This window comes from Antedon bifida, chromosome 10 (assembly GCF_963402885.1).
Source record: "Antedon bifida chromosome 10, ecAntBifi1.1, whole genome shotgun sequence".
NCBI classification, from domain to species: Eukaryota; Metazoa; Echinodermata; class Crinoidea; order Comatulida; family Antedonidae; genus Antedon; species Antedon bifida.
The window spans coordinates 13509172-13531522 of NC_136235.1; the positions used below are offsets into that span (position 1 = coordinate 13509172).

At 31.9% G+C, this 22351-nt stretch overlaps 2 protein-coding genes across 2 annotated transcripts; both read left to right on the plus strand.

The window, feature by feature from the left end:
- The first annotated feature begins 11218 nt into the window (after nt 1-11218).
- Nucleotides 11219-13197, plus strand: LOC144854638 (uncharacterized). The gene is made up of 2 exons (XM_078712572.1): nt 11219-12422; nt 12819-13197. The coding sequence occupies exon 1, from the start codon at nt 11228-11230 to the stop codon at nt 12377-12379; it is 1152 nt and encodes a 383-aa protein (XP_078568698.1). The 5' UTR covers nt 11219-11227; the 3' UTR covers nt 12380-12422; nt 12819-13197.
- Nucleotides 13198-20232: 7035 nt separating this feature from the next.
- On the plus strand, nt 20233-21535 carry LOC144854251 (uncharacterized). The gene is made up of 2 exons (XM_078712180.1): nt 20233-21268; nt 21388-21535. Exons 1-2 carry the CDS (start codon nt 20267-20269, stop codon nt 21436-21438), a joined length of 1053 nt encoding a protein of 350 aa, XP_078568306.1. The 5' UTR covers nt 20233-20266; the 3' UTR covers nt 21439-21535.
- The last annotated feature ends 816 nt before the right edge of the window (nt 21536-22351 follow it).

The window sequence follows — 22351 nt, forward strand, 5'->3', positions numbered from 1 at the left end:
ATAAACACTGTTCTTGTTTTTAGACAATCATCCTTGATTAAAATTACTCGTTGCGAACAATTAATTTGCGAGGGGTATTGACAGCATGCACAATTGCGATGAATAAACGGTAAACATCACTTTTTTAATAATTCCATAAATTACACGAAATCGGAACAAAATCAAACGTATGCGCGATGCAAACAATATTTGTATTTTACTTGTTAAGTTGTATTGTTATGTTGTATTGTTTACATAATGTATTATTCAATATTTGTAAATGTCTCTTGCCGCAACCATGGAGGTAAAAAATGTATTTGTTTACTACCATGCCGCAATCCTCTATAGAAAGTTTCGAATCAACTGGTAGTCGTAAATAACTATCAACAACAAAACCTACCGTACACATTATTAATCGTGTGTGCAGTCGGATTGCTGTATTGATTTATATGCGTCAAGGGTTTATTAACAAATATATTATACTGCACTTGTCTTTAATTTAATTAAAATCGGACAATGGAAAGTTCCTTTTTTTACGACCGACCGGCCGTACTTCCTTCTAAGTATTAATTATTATTATTAAAATACATTGTTCCGGAAAACTCCTAAAGCTAAACTTACGGAAAACTATAGCCTATAATACAGTAACTCTGTTTTAATAGGCTGCGCGAATGACTTGCAGATACTGTACGTTACTTCGTCGTATTTCAATATTATTAAAGTGCTTTGGGAGTACTGGGATCATAACTCATGCGCATATCGAGGTTTTGTATACAGATGATACGCTCGCTTCAATCTCGTCCCATCTAGGTCGTTCCCACAGATGGTTCTCGAATACACAGTAAATTCTGCGTACAAATATTGGCGATTTCAAATGTACGTACCGCAGGACTATAATACATGATTGTCGTTTATAGAGAAACAAAATAAATAAATAGACACGATGATTTATGTAGTCAACTAAAATTATCACCCTGGGAATTATTTTCGAAAGAGAAACTAGTCACAAAATGAGTCCACATTTTTTTATTTTTTATTTGGACTGATTTGGACTTTTCCTAAACAATTTGTATTTTGTTTGTAATAACAATCGGGTTGAGAGAATGGGAAGAGGATGGTACAAAGAAGAACAATTTTTAATTATATTCTTTATCCACTCCACGAAGTATTGTTTTCATGTTTTATAGGCCTATAAATAATAATTATAGGCTACTACTAAATACAGTAAAACATTTGCGATTTAATACTTTGTTAAAAATGTCGCTGTCATAGTCGATTGAAATAGTAAAGTACATAATTCCACATTTATTTAGTCATCAATTACATCATAATTGCAATACAAATGATAACAAGGATCCTGCATAAAAAAGCTGTAGCTTTGTTTTTTGTAGGACCCTTTTACAAAAGAACAATATAAGTAAATAGAACTTAGATAAAACAGTCATTTCCCATAAACAAAGGTGTTGTTAATCAGCATATAGTGATAAAAAGTATTTTTTGACCTGTTTTTTATACATTAATTTTGTTTCTTTAAAATAACTGGTTTATTACCACCATTACAAGTGAATTCTTTCCACAATTTTGGTCCATATATGTGTATAAACTGTTGACTGCAAGTTAGTCTTGTGAAGGGAATTTCGAATTCAGTTTCTTTTCTGAGGTTATGAGTAGGCCTAATACTGTCACAGTAATTAAAAATATTGAAATATGATGTGGTAATTCATTGAATTTTACGTTTGCCATAAATCGTATGACGTTTACTTTGTAAATATCATAAACGTTTAATATTTTTAGTGGCTCTGAGGCTTGTCTGTAACAATACACCACTAACTACGACGTTTATATTTTGTAATAAAGTTTATTTGTATAGTATGTGTTTATATATCTTACAGTACCCATTGTATATGTGTTTATATATAACAGTACCCACACTCACAGTAAGACATTTGTTATTCAAAGTATTGCAATACTATACCTAAATATTTTAAGTGTATCCCCTAAGGGCCCATAAATTTACCTACTAGTGTTAAACCAACTGAGAGATTGGAATGTTCCATTCATCGCAAATCAATACATTTGTATGAACGTATATTAAATCTATCAACATTATGATGCTGTAATCGTTCTGTTCAACCGGTGTTCACCTATTGAAAACGCATCCTCGTATTATTGTGTGCGGGTATTTCTACAGCTCACTATGTCGGTCGGTTGGTCGGTAGGTCGGTAAACACTAACTTGTTTGTACCATTACACGAATAAATATAAAACATTCCTTATTTGTTTTATATAACATCTAAATATATTCATGTCATTTGAATCAAATAAAAGGTAGGCCTAACCAAGGCCTACATTTGATGCACATTGATTAAAACAGTAACATTTAGTTTGTAATAATATTATATTAAATGTTATATTTATATTGATTTTATAAACACATGTACCTACTTTGGTGTTAATTATGTCAACAAAGGACCAAATAATACTAGGCCTAGCAAGGCTAAAACGCCTAAACTAGGCCTAGCCTATTTCTAATAGGCCTATAGGCCTAGTACTAGCTAGGCTGAAAGGCAAAACTTCGACAGAACCTTAGAACAAATTAGGCTAATTATGTTTCTTTTCAACGATTCCACGTCTTGTAGAGATGTTACCATTAATTAATCAAAATCCTAAAAATGATCTCAAGCTAATTTAAATGCCTTTTTGATCTAAATTAGTACATATATTATCTCTCCAAAAATGTACTTTCATTGCTAAACCAGTAATAACAACATTCGCGGCGAAAGTACAAAATAGGTGGCGCTGTTGTATTTCAAAAGCAATAGTATAAACAAATATTTTCCAAACGTGAAAGATTTTTTTTTTCGTACACAATAAAAGGTACTATTAAACGATCGTTTAATAGTGCCATGTGACCCACGATCGTCCAATCAAATTACAGAAATTTATTTAGGTATAGTTTTTGATTTTTCAAATACTTAAAATTAAACATTATCGTACACAAATCAACTGAATTCACTTATATAGCAAGCAGGGTAGCAATGTTTTTGCCATTTATGGTTTTATGTACTATGATCTACTACATGCTTATTTGATACCATTGGATAACAATTCCTAAGGACTTTATGGGAATAAACCCGTTTGTAACCTAGTATCTGATAGTAACATGTTAAAAGTAATATTATATAAATAACAATGAAAAGTCCATTATAAGTTATATACTTATGTTGTGCTTTTGCATTAGCTTTATTGAGAGAGAAGCTATGAATTCTAATTGAAGAATCCAATCAAATCAAAGTAGATTCAGATATTCCAGCGCAAAGAGGACAACCCGAAAACCACCTGGAAATATGTATAGAAAATGATACGAAAAGAAAAAATAAATAAGTCATGCACATTTGGCCATCCATAAATAGTCAATTTGTTTCTTCAGGTTCTTTTGTCTCTCAAAAAATACTTACATATATCATCTGATTTCCGTCTGTTTGCTGATGACAAATATATTTCGTTCCTTCTTCTAGAGTGCTATTGAGCCTTTATATTAACAATATTATAATGTAAAATAGTATGTTTGTGAGGTATAAGGTTTTTTTAAAAGATTAAATGTCAGGGGTTGACGAACCAGGAAATAAATTGGTTTGATTCAATGGTTAGTTCGGTACGTTATTTGTTGTAAGTTTGTTGGTTGTGTATCTATATATGGATCACTGTTTGCCAGTAGTCTGAATGGAGAGAGGAAGATTGATTAGGTATCGATAAAGTATGAACTTCAAGATTTTAAACAGATAGACCAGTTTCGATTTATTGTTAGGACATGGAAGATAATAATTAGCCCAAGTTCTTAAACGTTACGTGTTACGCCGAGTCCTCAAATATATCCGGCATAAAGGAAATAAATTGTACTGATCACCTAATGGATATTAAGGCTACTTAGTAGGCTTAGGTAAGATTACAATCAAATTATCCATTTCAAGAAGTAACTTTTATTCCTTGCATGTTGTTGTTGTCAAATGTATATAGCGCTTTTAACAATTGTCTCAAAGCGCTTAAAAATAAAGATAGAAGAAACAGATTGAATTACAAAACAAAATGGTGGGTTTTTAAAGTTTTGACAACTTTAATAGATTGTGCATTTGAATAGAATTAGGAAGATTGTTCCACAGTTTAGGAGTAAACAGATGTACTATAGTATAATAATTATTATTATTATTAAAAAATAATACGCTAAAATATGATTATGCTAAAATGAATATGCAAAAATATGATTACGTTAAGAAATTAATTTGCTAAAATTATGACCTATGTTAAGAAATGAATATGTTACGAAAATGAATGTATTAAGAAAGAATAGGTTAAGAAAAAGGAATAAGATATGAATACTTTTAGAAATGATTATGTCAATGAATATTTTAAGATATCAAGATTATGAAATGTCATTATGAAAAAAAAAACTCTTTTTTTTCTTTTATTACTAAAGTATATTCATCATCAGTCCAAAATGTTTTTTTTTTTTGTTAAAACATACTAAAATATAGGCGTATACAGATATTAGTATCTAAAATCTATCCTGGGTTGTTTATTATTAATTACTTATTTTTTCCATAAATTCAAAACGGCTGCCATTTGAAAAACTTTTTCCATAATTTTCTCTTTAACCTCTAAGTTTTTTGTAAAGTTTGTTTTAAACACATACAAACATTATCCTTAAAATTCAGAATAACTAATTTAATTCTGCCTTTGGAGTCTAGATCAAAGGCCAATTTATTACACTATATACAATTATTTTATATCTTAAACTTGAGTATTTTGAATAAGAATGTATTAGGTACAAATATAAATGTGGCCTTAAAGCTTTAAAATAACATTTAATCTGTGCTTTCTTCTGGAGATACAATGTTAAAGGTCAAAGGCTTAATTGACCCTCTACACTTTTTTTTAATTATTGAATAAGCCATTTTAATGTTACAATAGTTATTCACTTTGACAACAAAATTGATGGAAAATTTATTTAACCTAATAAAATCATGATTTTAAAAAAGAGTAGTAAACTTGAAGCCCATTATCTGAAATTCAATGGGTTTGTATTTGATTTACTGTTTTTATTTTTTTAAAGTTAAATCATTATTTTTTAAATAACCTGATTAAAATACGAGACGTCTACACTACGTACATTTTTTGGTATCTTTATGTATGCCTACCTATATCCAGTGAACACAAAATCGATGTTAACATTAAAAATTCTCATCCCTAAGGTGGGATTTTAACGTATTTCTAATTATACCAATCAGTTCCACGGGGTAGGGAACACAAATATCTGTAAGTGCAGTTTTCCTTACTCATAATTTTTGGTATCAATGTATAAAGCAATGTCTCTTTATTTTGATGTAAGTTGATTGTAATTAGATAATTAATGACGTCACATAAGGTTATGTTTTTTTAAAGATGTATTGTCCCCCAAAAACATGAAAAATGAAGATTAATTACATCAGACTTTGATAGGTTATTTGTAGTTTTAATCAAGTTAATCAATTGCGTAGAAAAAAAAACGAAGAAAAAATCATGTTTTCACTAAAATGACACTAAACCAAAAATCCATTGGCTAGCAGCCAATTTGACTTTGCTTTAAATTACATTTTTTTCAGTTAAATAATTTTGTTTTCGATCCAAGTTTTGGTCAAAGTTTATTATTATAGTATTTAAGGTTAATATGTTTCATGGTTTTCACAAGCGCCTTGAGCACTTTAGTGGATATGTGCGCTGTATAAATCTTATTATTAATATTATATATAAAGTGGATAACTATTATATATGATATTAAAATGCCATAATCAACAACAAAATTTTAAAAAAAAATTGTTTAGGGGGACAATACAACTTTAAATAATGAACATTTCCGTATCTAAAACATGTAAATATTAATTTTAAGATATCACTAATATATCTAAAATTATCATATATATATATATATATATAATATATGATAGGCCTATACTCTGATTCATTTAAGCATCGTTATGCACATGTTTATAGATATGAATATGTACACAAGTTAACAAAACACTGAGTTCTAGATTATTAAAGAATTTTCAAATAACATATCCTGAAATCAGAAAAAATACAAACTTTTGCGACAACATCAGTATAACAAAAATGTATTCCCCAAAGTTTTTTGGCTTTTATCCATTCACATAAGGTTCAAGGTTCGCAATTCAAGTGTTGCCATATACGTTGTGCAGGCCCGTAGTCAGGGGGGTTTTTATGGTTCGGGCGAACCCCCCCCCCCCCCTTTACAGCGAACCACCCCCCCCCCCCCCCTTAACCGACTGCGAACCCCCATCCCCGACATCCCCAATACCTCACCACCCTCATCTCTAAAAATTCTCCAAATACGTGCCCCACAATACAAAAGGTTATTTGTAAATTGAAAAATTCGTTAACTCGTTCGTGAATAACTCATACCTTATTGTTAAACAAATGAATTGGTTGCCGAAAAATAATACGAATTTTTGGTCCCAGGATGTAACATGATATTGACGTGAGCTTGGGCACGAACGAATCGTACAAAGGACACCGCTAGACAACCGCGTATCTATTGTTTCGATCACTGGCAGTCAGCATGCATATATAGCCTTCCGACGTACATCAAAAAATGGAACGCTGCGGTTACCTACAATATGTATGTGTGGCTATGAAGTATAGTGGATTATAGTGAATTTAATATATTACACTATAATATCTATGGTATCATGTACTGTAGTTTACACCTATAGCATTCGATTATTTTTTTCTAGACCACCAGCCGATACGTAGGCCTACTCAACTGTATCAATACCACCTATTTACATTGATATTATTTAGTTTCCTCAACAAATTGCTGTAAATAAATATAGATATAGAGCTATCAGGGGCGGTCGCAGGACTATTTTAAGAGGGTTGCCCAAAGACTCCAGGGCTGTAGACACTGAGTATTTGAGCAAGAAAATTGTTAAATGACACCCCTAGATGGCCGCAAATGGTACTCTCGCACGTAAAATTCATGATAATTTTTTTTTCGTTCAATGCCAACGTCACGGGGAGGTCCCCGATGAAGGCACTTTTGGTACGGTAATACATTCTAATAACTGTACTCAATTAATGTAAATTAATTATCAATTAATAATTTTAAAAAGTTATACAAAAAATATGAAGCTGTTGCTATAAATATATTGAGCAAAAGGTTAAATTGTATAATTTGGAATTTTAATTCATTTGAAAATGCTAAATAAAGTCAGATGTTAAAACCACCATTTCCAAAAATTCATTTTTATTTATCCACTATAAACTTTACAAAAGTGTTGTTTTAAACCACACTCCAAATAAAACATAGAAAAGAATGATAGGACATTTGCAGAAAGAAGCAAACTTTGCTCTGCTACCGGTATAACACGGTTCAAATTTCGGAACGTCTATAAATTACTACGGAAATTCGGCCTAATATTTACGAACGTACGGAAATGAAGATAAATAGGGTACTACACGCATCGGAAATACAGAATACGCACAATTATTATTTGGCCTAAAAATTGGCCTAAGATTATGGAAAACCCCCGGCAAAACGCAATAATTATGGACAAATCGATTATTAGCCTTGGCAATATGCTTAATATTTATAAGGAATGAATATAGGCTATATTTCGTTTGTCGATGAATTTTTGAATTCCTGTATGAATGATTGATCCATTAGAGGTAATCTGTGATGGCTCTAGTAACACTGCTATGCGTGGGTAATTTGTGAATAACGTAGTATGCTACATACACGAGCCTAGATAGGGAAGATCTGTACTGTCGTTCATTGCGAGAGGAGGGGGAAGTCCGGTAATGTGTCATGAAAAATGTAACAAGCCAGAGATGAAATAAAATCACTAACATTTAGCTGATTGTCGTTTTTTTAGTCGTCGTCAGAAGTTTATCGACCGACATCTATTTCTCATGTGTTGAGCGTTTCTTTAATTGAATAATTTTGGATTTTCAGTAAATTACCAATGGTTTATTCAAAGTCAAACTGTAACTAATCCCTCACTATTCAATCAAAATGTTATTATTATACTACTATATTGTTGAAAAATGGATTGCGTGACATGAAAATGGATTGATAGTAAAACGTAACAAAGATACGTTCTTGTCTGGTTATTAGGTATTCATGCTCCGATGAAGCAGATGATTATTTTTGTAGCGTTCCATTTAAAATGAAAAGAAATATTTTGGTTGTGAAGGTCGTTTTAACAATTAGGCTAATATCAAAACATTCAACAATAATAAAATGCCCTGCAACTCTGTAACTACTTTATGACTAAGCCTATCAAGTTCCGGGTCCGGATGGATATTGTATACGATGAAATGGAACTCAATTTTAATTTAGTGGCAGAAACAACATTTAGTATCAAATTAAGGCTGTTGCCCGGGCCACAAGGGAAACACCCCTGGGTCCGCCCCTGGCTATAATAAGCATTGAATTTGCCTTCTCACCCAAATTGTGCTTTTTTTGGGGGGCTTGTAACTTGAACGCAAAACAAAATACCGAGTGAATGATCAAACAATCGGCGGTGGTTCCGCACACAGAGCACGCGCATCTAACATACGGCGGCAACAAATGTTATCGTGAGGAGGAGGAAAAAAGTACGATCGTTTTGTTCAATCGTAGCATGCTGCATGAGAGTGTTTTTCCGGCCAATTAGAGGTGCCATTTATCATGAATGTTATGTACGAGAGTACCATTTCCGGCCATCAAGGGGTGTCACTAAATTCGCCTCAGACCCCACCCGCGGCGTAGTGACCCAAATACTTATTGTCCGAACCCCCCCTTGACAGATCCTGGCTACGGCCCTGTTGTGAAGCTCCAAACTTTATCCAAAATTGGATTTTTTACCACAAGTAAAAACACCCCTATTGAAAATAAATGGTACGGTCCATTCTCATGCCCGACCAACATTTTTTTGCTTTCAGTTTGTTTATAAGTCTTTCATCATCTTGTATTAAACATTAAATTAAATTTCAACAATCCGTGTAAGAGTTATTGAAATCAACGTTTACCTTATTTGACAGTGAAAAAATTACAAGAAAATGCAGTAATTTTTAAAATGGCCGTTACTATGGCAACAAGATACAGATATCAAAAATAATTTTATCTGTGCATGTTTCAACCAAACCGCTTTCATTGTGAAAATTTTTAAGAAAATCTATTTTTTTGACTTGGCCACCTAAAGGTCGATATTTATAGACAAAAGCTCTTAATTCTTTGTTTATTTTTTAAGCATATTTATTTCTAAAACCTAATATACTCTACTAGCAAACCTTTAGACGGCTACCTGTCCTAATCCCAAAATGAACACTATCATCATCCAAAAGAAACAACATCCTTCCCACACGACAACTAATCTAGACATGTATTAATTAGCATCATTCCTACTGTTGCCCTATAAACTAAAAAATATATATAATAATACAAAAACCTTTTTGTACTTATTTGTAATATATTCTTTTCGCTTTCGGCTAGTTTTAATTTTAAATTACTATGTCTTGACACTTTCCATTTCAATGCTTTATTAAGATAATATGTTCTTGTTATAGAAAAATACAACGGAGGAGAGGAGCCTTTCTTAGATAGATAAATATCAAACTGGAAATAACCAGCAAAATGGATGAAAAGGGGGTGGATTACTTGAAAGGATATGCGGAGTCGTTTCAGCGAAGTTTTAACATGCGAGTTTTAGCAGACGATACTGAGATTAAAGAAGCTTACAAAACAGCTCAAGAAAAAGGAAAAGTACCTTTTAACAGAACTAAGGTACTTATTCTGGGTGATCATGGTGCTGGAAAAACCTCGATTTGCAGGCGTTTACAAGGAAAGGATTTTCGACCAGAAGAGCCTAGTACAATCGGAATTGAAACAAACACTGTTGAGGCGAACGTCAGTGATGTTAATAGTAAATGGTGTGAAGTGACCAGCACTCCACTTGAAGATTATGAAAGTTCAGCAGCGTGGTGGACTGTATCACGTGTACTCAAACAGGGTAAAAATAAGGTATCAAATTCTCGTGGTCGGTCCGAAAATAATCCAAAAGTATTAATGCGAAAATTACTGGAGGACACATGTTACTTAATGTTGTATATTGTTCCTTTCATGATTATACTTTGTTTTGGTGGATTTACATTCGGGTTTGGCCCAGTCGTGTGGTTGTACATTGTTTGTGTTATGGCAATATGTGATGTCCACAGTGCATATCGCTTTGGTTGTGGATATGCTATATTTATGGTAATATTAGATGGCTCTACACAACTAAATGAACATTTTTTAAACTTAAGCATAGAGTCAAATATATGGATGTATGTGTCTGCGGTGATAGTTGTTTGCATTTATGGAGTTGGTTCATTCCTTATTGGTGTGCTTATGAGTACAGGTGGAAGGACAGGTATCTGTGTAGCATTGTGCTTCATGGTACATCCAAATCAGACTGATATTTCCATTGACAGTTTTTTTTTTAAACTATCATTTCTTTATAATATAATATATTATTTTAAATTCTTATTTTCGGCAGTTATTATAATTGTAATTTTTAGAAGCATTAACACACACATATTTTCACTAGGTCGAAGGAAGTTGATTATTCTGTTAATGATTAACATAATTTGTATCATTACAGCAATATACTTAGGAAGGAACAATTTTGTTGAAATATTTATTTTAATTTGCTTCATTGCAATTGTCCTTTCAATAATGTTTGGGGTTATATTAGGAAGAAAGATTGTAGCCTATGGCTATACACCTGAAAATTACATTTTAAAGAAATCAACAGGGTTTATTGCTGGAATATGTTTAGCAAAGGTATGTGGTTGGAGTTTTGGAAATGTGTTTAATTTAAGAGATGGGCATAACCATTCCAATTCACAGTATATATTTGACTTGATTTTATTTTTTGCTCCAATTACTGGGTTTTTTATCTACGAGTTATTATCTTATGTCAAAGTAAAAACTACGTCATCAATACCAGTAGTGCATATTAGAAAATCATTGAAAGCAGATCTACGAAACGAATGTTACATTGACGCCAGACTAAGTTTATGGGATTTTGCAGGACAAGAAATGTACTATAATACACACCATCTGTTTATGCCAAAGCAAGGCGTGTACTTGGTTGTTTTCAATGCTGTAGAGGCGATTTCTAATCCTCATAGACATATTAAACGGCTACAATTCTGGTTACAATCTATTGCTATGCATGTTGATATTGAGAATGTTGTAGTGTTTCTTGTAGGAACAAGAAGAGGAAGTGTACATGATGGAAATGCGTTTTCCACCTTTGAGAGATTTGTAAATGCACATCTTTACAAAAGGTTTTCAAAATTACTTGCTTTTCATCCAAGTGGACGACTTTGCTTTTTTATTGAAAACGCATTTAACGTTGATAATGAGCTTAAAATCTTACGAGAAAGGATATATAATGAAGTAACAAAATTGAAATACTTTTGCGAAATGTTTTCTGTAAAATACCTGTTATTCAAAAACACTTTAAATGGATTTCGAGATAGACAGTGTATTATTGCGAGTGTAAACGATATTGTAAATGAATTAAAGTTAACAAGCAAAATCTTTGTGGAATATGAGGTGCGCGAACTTCTGAATTTCTTTGATAAATCCGGAGACATTATATACAATGAACTTGATGAACTACTTCAGAATTATGTTGTTTGTGATCCTCAGGTATTAATAGACATTCTGAAATTATTAGTGAATGTACCTGAACCACACAACAGAAACAGACTCGTGTCTGATCTTTGGCAGAGATTACTGGAAACAGGAATTGTAGACAGTAGACTTTTAGAACATATTTGCCGAATTAAAGGAATTTGGAGAGTGTATCCTTATGTGATTCGGTACTTGGTAGGAACACAGTTGATGTTTCCACTTACAATAACTAATCAAGTTGGAACATTTTGTCTTCCTTGCAAATTGTCAAAAATTGAGTTAAAACAACGTGAATTTGATTATATTGATCATACTTCTGATATATTTTATTTCGATTTTGGTGAAATGTTACTGGAATTTGTATTTCTTCGACTTATTGCAAAATGCTGCCAAGTATTTGATTGGAATAATATTTATTATAACTGTGCACGGTTCAGAGCAAGCGAAACATGTTTTTTTCAAATAAACACTGACACAGTTTCTTCTGGCAGTATTTTCTTATACGATAGAAATCTCATCAAACTTTCAGTTTCGAAAGAAATCCCGAGTCAGTCAGTAAATATCTTACAGAAAATTCTTACTTCGGTTGAAGAAATAATCAAACAGACGTTTAATCCGGATTACTTTCGTGTGTTTGGTGAATCTTGTTGGAATAAGCAAGGATGCTTCTGCATTGAATGAATACAGAGTGGATGAATACCACAAAGTTTATCGGGAACGAGAGGTAATTGTATTTATTTGAATTCTGTGCATATTTGTTTTTCTTTCGTAAGTCGAATTGTTTAAGAACTAGTAGACCTACTGATGGGAGTCTGTGTTTGTTGTTAAATGAAAACAGACATATTAGACATTTCATAATGTTGTTACTGTGTAGGCTTCAGGCTTAAGTAAATGGAAATGTTTGTGGAAACACAGTAATGTGTTAGGTCTCAGTGACGTTTTCACTCCACTTAACATAATTGCAATGTACGATGTAAGTTCAATACTTTTATACTGTATAACAATTACACAAAGACTACTGAGAATGTACTTCTACAAGCGGTCTTCCGGGAATATTTCACAATCAATACTCTATTTTAACCTTAACTTAATTTGGTTTTAAAATGCTTTGATTTTTCAGTTCAGTTTCACATGCAGTAGACCGTTAACCACCTAGTCAAGATTCGGGAAGTTAATGTCTACAATTAGCTGGTACCTATAACTACTGTAGATATGCGGTCACTGATTAGATAAGTGTTTTTTTAATATTTATTTTTTATAACATAAGACCTACATAGAATATGTTACATTGTGTTCTAACTTGGTTCATCGCACATGACAATCATGATAATGAGTAATATATTTAATCAATTTAGAAATACCTTGTTATTGAAACCAAAACATAGTTAATATAATAAAATAGACATATAAAATAAATAAAGTATTATTTGCATTAATGTTAAAGTTCAATAATGATAGAGACTGTAATGTATGTTGGTAGTACTGTACGATGTATGTATAGATGTTTTTAAGAATTACCACGTGTTATTAAATTATAATCCATAACCCTGATAATGAAACAAAACATGTTTTTTTAAATTGAATATGTGTTGTCTGCATCGCTAATTATGTTATGTAACAATACTGTATATAGGCCACATACACAAAGTGAACCATCTATGTTTATTGAAGACGAACAAACACAATTATTATAATTATTGGTAATATGTTCTTGGGCCCTTCTTAAAGGTAGGTTCCAGGAATAAAATTTCTAATCGTTTACTTGTAATTATTAGAGGTGGATATTGTACTTGTACAGTTTGGTGAGTGTAATAATTTGTTGATTTATATCTGAATAGGAAACGGCAATTGGCAGTAATAATGTATTTACTGTACTTTATTCGAATAGTAGCCTTAGTGGAGAGAAAGAGGTTGATTTACAAACTTATAAAGTATCAATCCAAGATTTTGCTATTAAAGGCAGATCAGTTTGCGATACATATGAATCTCTTGAGCAACGAAATAGCTAAATTTCCTCCGCTGGGACATGAATATTAGTTATTATTTTAGTAGTAGTAGTAGTAGTTTAATATTAGTTGTTATTTAGTTATATATGTCGTGTTTTATAATCACTTTATGCCAAATTAAGATACCTATATGTGAATGCTTGCGAGCTGGGATCTACCATTTATCACTTGGGTGATGGTTATGTTTATCTTTCTGTGACCTGTTTAACGAATAGATGGTAATCTATATATAAATTTACGTAAGGGCCAAATTGTTATTTCTAGAATGTTTACTCGATGGTATATTAAGTATTGGTTCGTATTTTCGGTATTGATTTTAACCACCTGAAGTAACCCTGTTTACTAATTAATGTGAGTTCGATAATTAGTTATTGAAAAATTAAAACGAATTTAGGTTCAACGATTTGCCCCAAATAGGGGTGTTTTCCGATCGTGGTATACACTGTCTAATGGAGATGTCCATCTTGAAAAATACCCGCACACAATAATACGAGGATGGTTCGCATTTTCTTATCTCCTCCTACGATAATTGTTTTTAATGGCTGAAAACCGATTTAACAGCTCGAGTACAGCATCATAATTTTGAAGACAGGCCGATTTTCTTTAAAAAATACTATTTTGATAGATTTAATATACGTTTACACAAATGTATTGATTTGCGATAAATGGAACATTCCATATTATTTGGTTTAACCATGGAGGTATAGGTTTAACACAAGTAGGTAAATTTATGGACCCTTAGAGAATAAAGTAAATACCTATTAACCACTTTTGGTCGCCATTTGAATCGCAAATTTCTTACTGTGAGTGTTAGTACTGTTAGATATAATATAAACATATATACAAATAAACTGTATTACTGTGAGTGAGGGAGGCCCTACTGTTAGATTATAAACACATAATATACAAATAAACTATATTACTGACAGTTGCTTCTCAACGTTTGTATTAATTAATGAATACAAAAAAAAAATAAACGTCGTAGTGGTGTATCGTCACATGTAGGCTACTTTACTATTTCAATCGACTATGACAGTTTTAACAAAGTATTAAATCGCAAATGTGTTACTGTATTTAGTGGTATATTAGGCCTATAAAACATGAAAAAATATTTCGTTGCTGAGTGGATAAAGAATATATTTTAAAATGGTTCCTCTTTGTACATTCCCTCAACCTTAATGTTACATACAAAACACAAATTGGGTTTGTTTAAATGAGTCCAAAAATGTGGATTCTCTTTCGGAAGTAATTTTAATTGACTACATAAATCATCGTGTCTATTTATTCGTTTCTGTAAACGACAATGTATTATAGTCCTGCGGTACGTACATTTGAAATCGCCATTTTTTTACGCTGAAATTACTGTGTATTCGAGAACGTACAATTCTGAAAATGTTCATACTATTCGACTTCATGTCATTTTAATTTTATTTGGGTAAAAAATGTAATCAATAATTGTGGAAATTATTTGTAGTCATGGTTGACCCCCTTTATTATTGACGATGACAAGACTTGGGTTGAATGAACTTGGTATGAACCTATAAGCAGATAAACAGATAAACAGCTCACTAGGTACATATTAAAAATCACTGTTTGGTTGCAAAATTTGCACCAAGATATTCATATGGTCATGTTGGAATATGAAGAAGACATTTGTGTAGGGAGGAAGTATTTTCTATGGTTCGCCCTGTATGTTGACAAGTTATATTCAATAGTATTGGAAAACGATATATACCGTATATGCAAAGAGGAACAATTAAATACTTCACGGTCCTTGAATCACAATAGGAATAACGAATTTTTCTTTTGGAAAAGTTATACTGAACTTTAAAAATACAATACTGATTTTGGTGATTGTAAATAATACAGTACACAGTACGATAATATTCAAATTAATAATGAATGTTTATGAGTGTAATGGTCGGCTGTCGCCTCGTTGATATATATAACCTTTCATCATTCACCTCATTATTTGTAGCATTACACGAATATCAAGCATTCATTATTTGTTTTATATAACATCTAAATAGCATTTGATTCACATTAATTAAAACAGTAACATTTGGTTTTTAGTAATTATATTAAATATTATTATTTATTTATGGATTTTATAAATGCACCTACTGTTAGTGTTAATTATGTCATCAAACGACCAAACATTCCAAGGCCTAGTAAGGCCAAACCCCCAAGCCCTAGCCCAATACTAACAGGCCTATGCCTACTACTGGGCGTAGCTAGGCCTGGACTGAAAGACAGCAATATACACTTCGACAGACAACTGGAACTCATCTAGGCTAATTATGTTTTTGCAACGATTCAACGTCTTAAAAACGATCTAGTTGATTTAAATGCCTTTTTGATCTAAATTATTACATATATATCTCGCCAAAAATGTACTTCCATCACGAAACCAGTCATAACAATAACAGTAATTGCGCCAAAATTACAAAATAGGTGGCGCTGTTGCATTTCAAAAGCAATAGTATAACAAAAATATTTTCCAACGGCGAACAGACATTTTTTTCGTACACGAAAAAAGTACTATTAAGCGATTGTTTAATACTGCGTACTATTGCACGCCATGTGAACCACAATCGTCCAATCAAATGACATGAATTTATTTAGGTGTTATATAATATAACTTATTGCACTATTAAAGAGTATAGACATTTATACAAACTAAATAGCAAATGAAAATCAAACAAAGAAAAAGAGATAAAATGACAAATAGACGGTTCGGTTCTCCTTCCTTCCTCCTCTTTTCAGAAAGAGTTAGAAAAATATGTTCAAAGCATTCGGCATCAACACAACTATGTAATCACGCCATCAGATTATAGAAGAATATGGACCGACAAAGAAGAAACACCGCAGTACCACACCACTTCAGAAAGCCAGCCAATCAGTCGGAAAAATTGGTGTTAAACGTTGTACATGAGGTTATAAAAATGTGCATGCATGAGCGATTTTCAATTGACCAATCAATTGCGTTGATTCTGAATCTATCTACCCGAATTCTAACCACTTTGAAGAAGAAATGATATCACCAGAGACCAAAGCGCACACGATTCACAAGTATTACCCTGAATTTAAACATAATTGGCCATCTAGAGATCAATCTGTTTAGTGACAGAATGTCATTCTTCTGAAAATGCTGTTAGTGAAAAGAACAAAACTGATAAGGTAACTTTTAAACATCTTTCATTTTAATATACTGTTTTGTTTGTTTTTTTAACACTATTACCAGTCATTTAGTTGTTCTACGTCAATTAAAAAAAATACTGTTAAAGTAAATTGCAGAATTACGGACATTTAGGGATCTGTATACTCGAGTAGTTTTATGATATAAAATGGCGCACATCAACACACAACCCTCAGTTAAATTTAAATGTAACAGTGTGTTACATACATTTTCTGCAATGAAATGCAACGTAAGTTTATATTAATTAATTTGTATAACAAACACGCAATCGGGGTTGTTTTCAATGTCACTGTTACTATCTAAAGGTGATTAGAATCCTTTATTCTGTTAAATACCAAACGTGAAAAGTATATTAACATAAAAATACCAACAATTCCCAATTCAAATCCAACATATTTGTTATTGAAATTACACAATCGTAATAATACAGAATTATAATGGATCACTGAACTTTAAAAATGACTTGCTTTTCTTCACAAATAGGCTATACAAAATGTTTAGCATTGAAATTGGAATCACTAGGTCATACTAATATGTATGACTGTCATTGAGCAGAAAATGGTGATCCACAGAATAAACTATGCTTCCTTATTGTGTATCGTTTATTATTTGCAGCAAGTCCAACATAAGAAACATGTGACTAAAATATAATGTATTACATGATCTTCATTGAAACTTGGTAAAATATTTTTTTTTAATGAAAACCGAATATACAACAAATCAGATACATGGTTCTAAATTGTTCATAACATCTATTCTGAAAAAACATTGTTCCTAAAGCGCCTCAAGCAGATATCGTAACAGCTACATTCCATACATGATTATGCAGTGGAAACGCAACTGATCTTACTTCTGTATTGAAAATAATTGTATTCCTCTGTATAATATAATGTTGAAGTAATAAGAATCAAATATAATTATGTTAGGTAATTTTTTTTTCAATTCACTTGGCCAGTCATTTAGATTTTTACTAGTTTTGATGTTGTGCTCGTTTATTTTAATGTTTTTATATGATGTATTGTGTGGTTCTCAATTTTAGATGTTATTTTATGCTATCTTTTTAAAACATTTTAAATATTTTAAGTACCTTTTAATAATGTAAAAAATTGTCACAATTCATTTTTTCTGTGAAGATGATTTTAATAAATATACCATTATGAATGAATGAATGAATGAAAAGCAGGCAATATCTCTATAACGAATCGTCTTAATAATAGATACACTTGTGAGTGATGGTGTTAAAAACGTCATACAATGCACTCCGATCCGATTTAGTATGGCATGGTAATTAACTGGTAAATTGTTCTCATTTATAATTTCAATAATTGAGAACAGTAGTCTCAGCCTCTCATAAACGCTTGGGTGCGGGTGGATATATTAATCTTGTAATAAATGATTTTCATTTTAATTTTTGTTTTATTAAACTGTATTATAAAAATGTTCTTGTTACAGAAACAGAGAGGGGAGTAAACTATCTTAGATAAATATCAGAAAGTTAGAAATCTCAAATAACGTACAATAAGATGGATAAAAAAGGCCAGAATTACTTAACCGGATATACTACATCTTTTAAGCGAAGTTTTAACTTGCGAGTTTTAGCAGATGATACAGAAGTTAAAGACACTTACAAAACAGCGGAAGAGAGAGGGAAAATACCCTTTAATAGAACTAAGATTCTCCTTTTGGGTGACCATGGTGCCGGGAAAACTTCGACTTGCAGGCGTTTACATGGAAAGGATTTTCGAGCAGAAGAGCCTAGTACAATCGGAATAGAAACAAACACTGTTGAGGCGAACGTTAGTGATGTTAATAATAAATGGTGTGAAGTGACTAGTACTCCACTAGAAGATTATGAAAGTTCAGCTAGCAGCGTGGTGGACTGTGTCGCGTGTACTCAAAAAGGGTAAACATGTATCGAAGAAGACAAGTGTGTTGTCTGATAAAAATAAACGAGTATCGATTCGAAAAGTACTGGAAGACATATGTTATTTAATGTTGTATATTATACCTTTCACTATTATACTATGTTTTGGTGGGCTTACATTCGGGTTCGGGCCAGTCGTGTGGATATACATCATTTGTATTATGGGAATATGTGACTTTCACACGGCCTACCGCTTTGGTTGTGGAATAGCTGTATGGATGGTACTCGTAGATAGTGTTACACAATTAAATGAAAATTTCGAAAATGTACAAAGCATGAACTTATGGATTTACACAACAGGTGTAATGGTTGTTTGCATGTATGGAGTTGGTTCGTTCCTTATTGGTGTGCTTGTCAGTGTAGGTTGTAGGATTGGTATTTGTCTGGCATTGTGTTTCATGGTACATCCAATACAAACTTCAATCGAGGACTTTTTAGAAAAACTCTCATTTATTGACAATCTAGTTTACCTTAAATTTGTTATTTCTGTCGGTATTATATCAGCAATATTTAAGAGAATTCACACTAATATATTTTCACTTAGTCGAAGGAAGTTGATTATTGTGTTCACGATAAACATACTTTGTATCATTGCAGCAATATATTATTTCGGAAGTAATAATTTCGTCGAGATATGTATTTCATTTTGCTTTATAGTAATTACCTTTTTCATAGCATGTGGGACTATATTAGGAAGATTGATTGTAACGTATGGGTATGCCCCTGATAACTACATTTTAAAGAAGACTATTGGGTTTATTGCTGGAATATATATTGGCAAAATGTGTGGTTGGGAATTCTTCAATTTTAACCATCTAACTATTTTAGAAAAAGAACATAACTTTTCCTTATCAAGACATTTGCTTAAAGTTGTGTCATTTGTTGCACCAATTTTGTGTTTTATAATCTACGAATGGCATTCCTACATGAAAGTAAAAAATACGTCATCCATACCAATAGTGCAAATCAGAAAATCGATTAAATCAGAAGTGCGTAACGAATGCTTGATTGACGCCAGACTAAGTTTATGGGATTTTGCAGGACAAGAAATGTACTATAATACACACCATCTGTTTATGCCAAAGCAAGGCGTATACTTGGTTGTTTTCAATGCTGTAGCGGCGATTTCTAATCCCCATAGACACATTAAACGGCTACAATTCTGGTTACAATCTATTGCTATGCATGTTGATATTGCGAATGTTGTAGTCTTTCTGGTAGGAACACGAAGAGGAAGTGTACTAGATGAAAAAGCGTTTTCTACTTTTGATACCTTTGTAAATGCACATCTTCACAAAAGGTTTTCAAGATTGCTTGCTTTTCATCCAAATGGACGACTTTGCTTTTTTATTGAAAACTCATTCAACGTTGATAAAGAGCTTATCCTCCTGCGACAAACATTATATAATGAAACTTCGAAATTGAAATACTTTTGCGAAATGTTTTCTTTAAAATACCTATTATTTAAAGATACATTAAATGGATTTCGTCATAGACAGTGTGTTATTGTAAGTGTTAAAGATATTGAAAATGAATTAAAGTTGACAAGCAAAATCTTTGTGAACTTTGATGTGCGTCAGCTTTTGAATTTCTTTGATACATCTGGAGATATCATATACAATGAACTTGATGAACTACTTCAGAATTATGTTGTTTGTGATCCTCAGATGTTAATAGACATTCTGAAACTATTAGTGAATGTACCTGAACCACACAAAAGAAACAGAGCTGTGTCTGATCTTTGGCAGAGATTACTGGAAACAGGAATTGTAGACAGTAGACTATTAGAACATATTTGCCGAATGAAAGGAATTTGGAGAGTTTATCCTTATGTAATTCGGTACTTGGTAGGAACACAGTTGATGTTTCCACTTACAATAACTAATCAAGTTGATCAAGTTGGAACATTTTGTCTTCCTTGCAAATTGCCCAAAATCGAGTTACAACAATGTGAATTTAATTATAGCTATCATAACTCGGACATATTTTTTTTCGATTTTGGTGAATTTTTACTAGAATTTATATTTCTTCGACTTCTTGCAAAATTCTGCGAAGAGTTTGATTGGATTAAGATCTATTATGACTGTGCATATTTCAGATCAAGTGAAACATGTTTGTTTCAAATAAACACTGAAACAATTTCTTCTGGAAGTATTTTCTTATATGATAGAAATCTATTAAAACTGTCAGTGTCTAAAGTAATCCCTAGTGAATCAGTTAATGTCTTACGGAAAATGCATACTTTCATTGAAGAAATAATCCTACAAACTTTTAATCCGGATTACTTTCATGATCAGTATCTGTTTGGTCCAGTATGTGAAAGATGTAGTTCTTTGGATGGAACGATGTGTTTGGTGAATCTTCTTGCAATAAGTAATAAAATCTCCACATTGAATGAATACAAAGTAGACGAATATCACACAGTATATTGTAAGTCAAAGGTAAATATATATCTATTGTTTATATTTTTTTGCTTATATTTTCTCTGTTGGTAAGTGAGATGTAACACCTTTTGTTGTGTATTATTTACTAATTTTATTTATACATGTTTTTATTTCAGTTCAGTTTTACCTGCAGTAGACCAATCACCTTCACCCAGACAAGTGTTTGAGAAGTTGCTACATCTTAGTAATTAAAATATAAACAGTTTATAATAGTGTTAATTGTTATTATATAACACCTAAATAAATTCCTGTCATTTGATTGGACAATTGTGGGTCACATGGTGTGCAAGAGTACGCACTATTGAACGGTCGTTCAATAGTACTTTTGAAAAAAATTCAACAGCGCCTATTATATGAACTCTCGTTTCGCGACGGAATTTTTGGAGAGATATACATACTAACTTAGGCCAAAAAAGCATTTAAATTAGCTTTAGATCGTTTGTATGATTTTGAATAATTAATGGGAACAACTCGACAAGACATAGAATTGTTGGAAAACACAGAATTAGCCTAGAACAATGTTAGTTGCCTGGCGAAGTTTCGTAATGGTATCGTTGCCGTTCAGCCTAGCTTACCTAGCCAGGACTAGGATTGTTTGGGAGTTCGTTTACATAATTAACACGAGGTAGGTGTGATTATAAAATCAAAATAAATATAACATTTAATATATTATAAAAAAAACCAAACATATATAATTATTTTGCAATGTAAATATGTTACAAAAATATCAATGTGAATCAAATGTAGGCCTATCTTTTCTGATTCAAATGAATATATTTAGATGTTATATAAAACAAATAATGAATGTTTTATATTCGTACCGTGTGATGGTACATAGCCACCTTTGTTAAGATTCGTTGCATAATATCATATGGAATTAATAGTGTAAGTAAGGATAGAAATTAATTGTAATATAATAATGTAAAATAATTATAATAATTATCATCGTCATAATATTGCATGTTTATTAAATGTTACATCTATTAGTACCTAATCATTGCATACAGAAGGTATCAGTTCAACCGAGTCGAATACATATATCAATAAATGGGCAGCATAAAATGTAAATAATCCAATAAT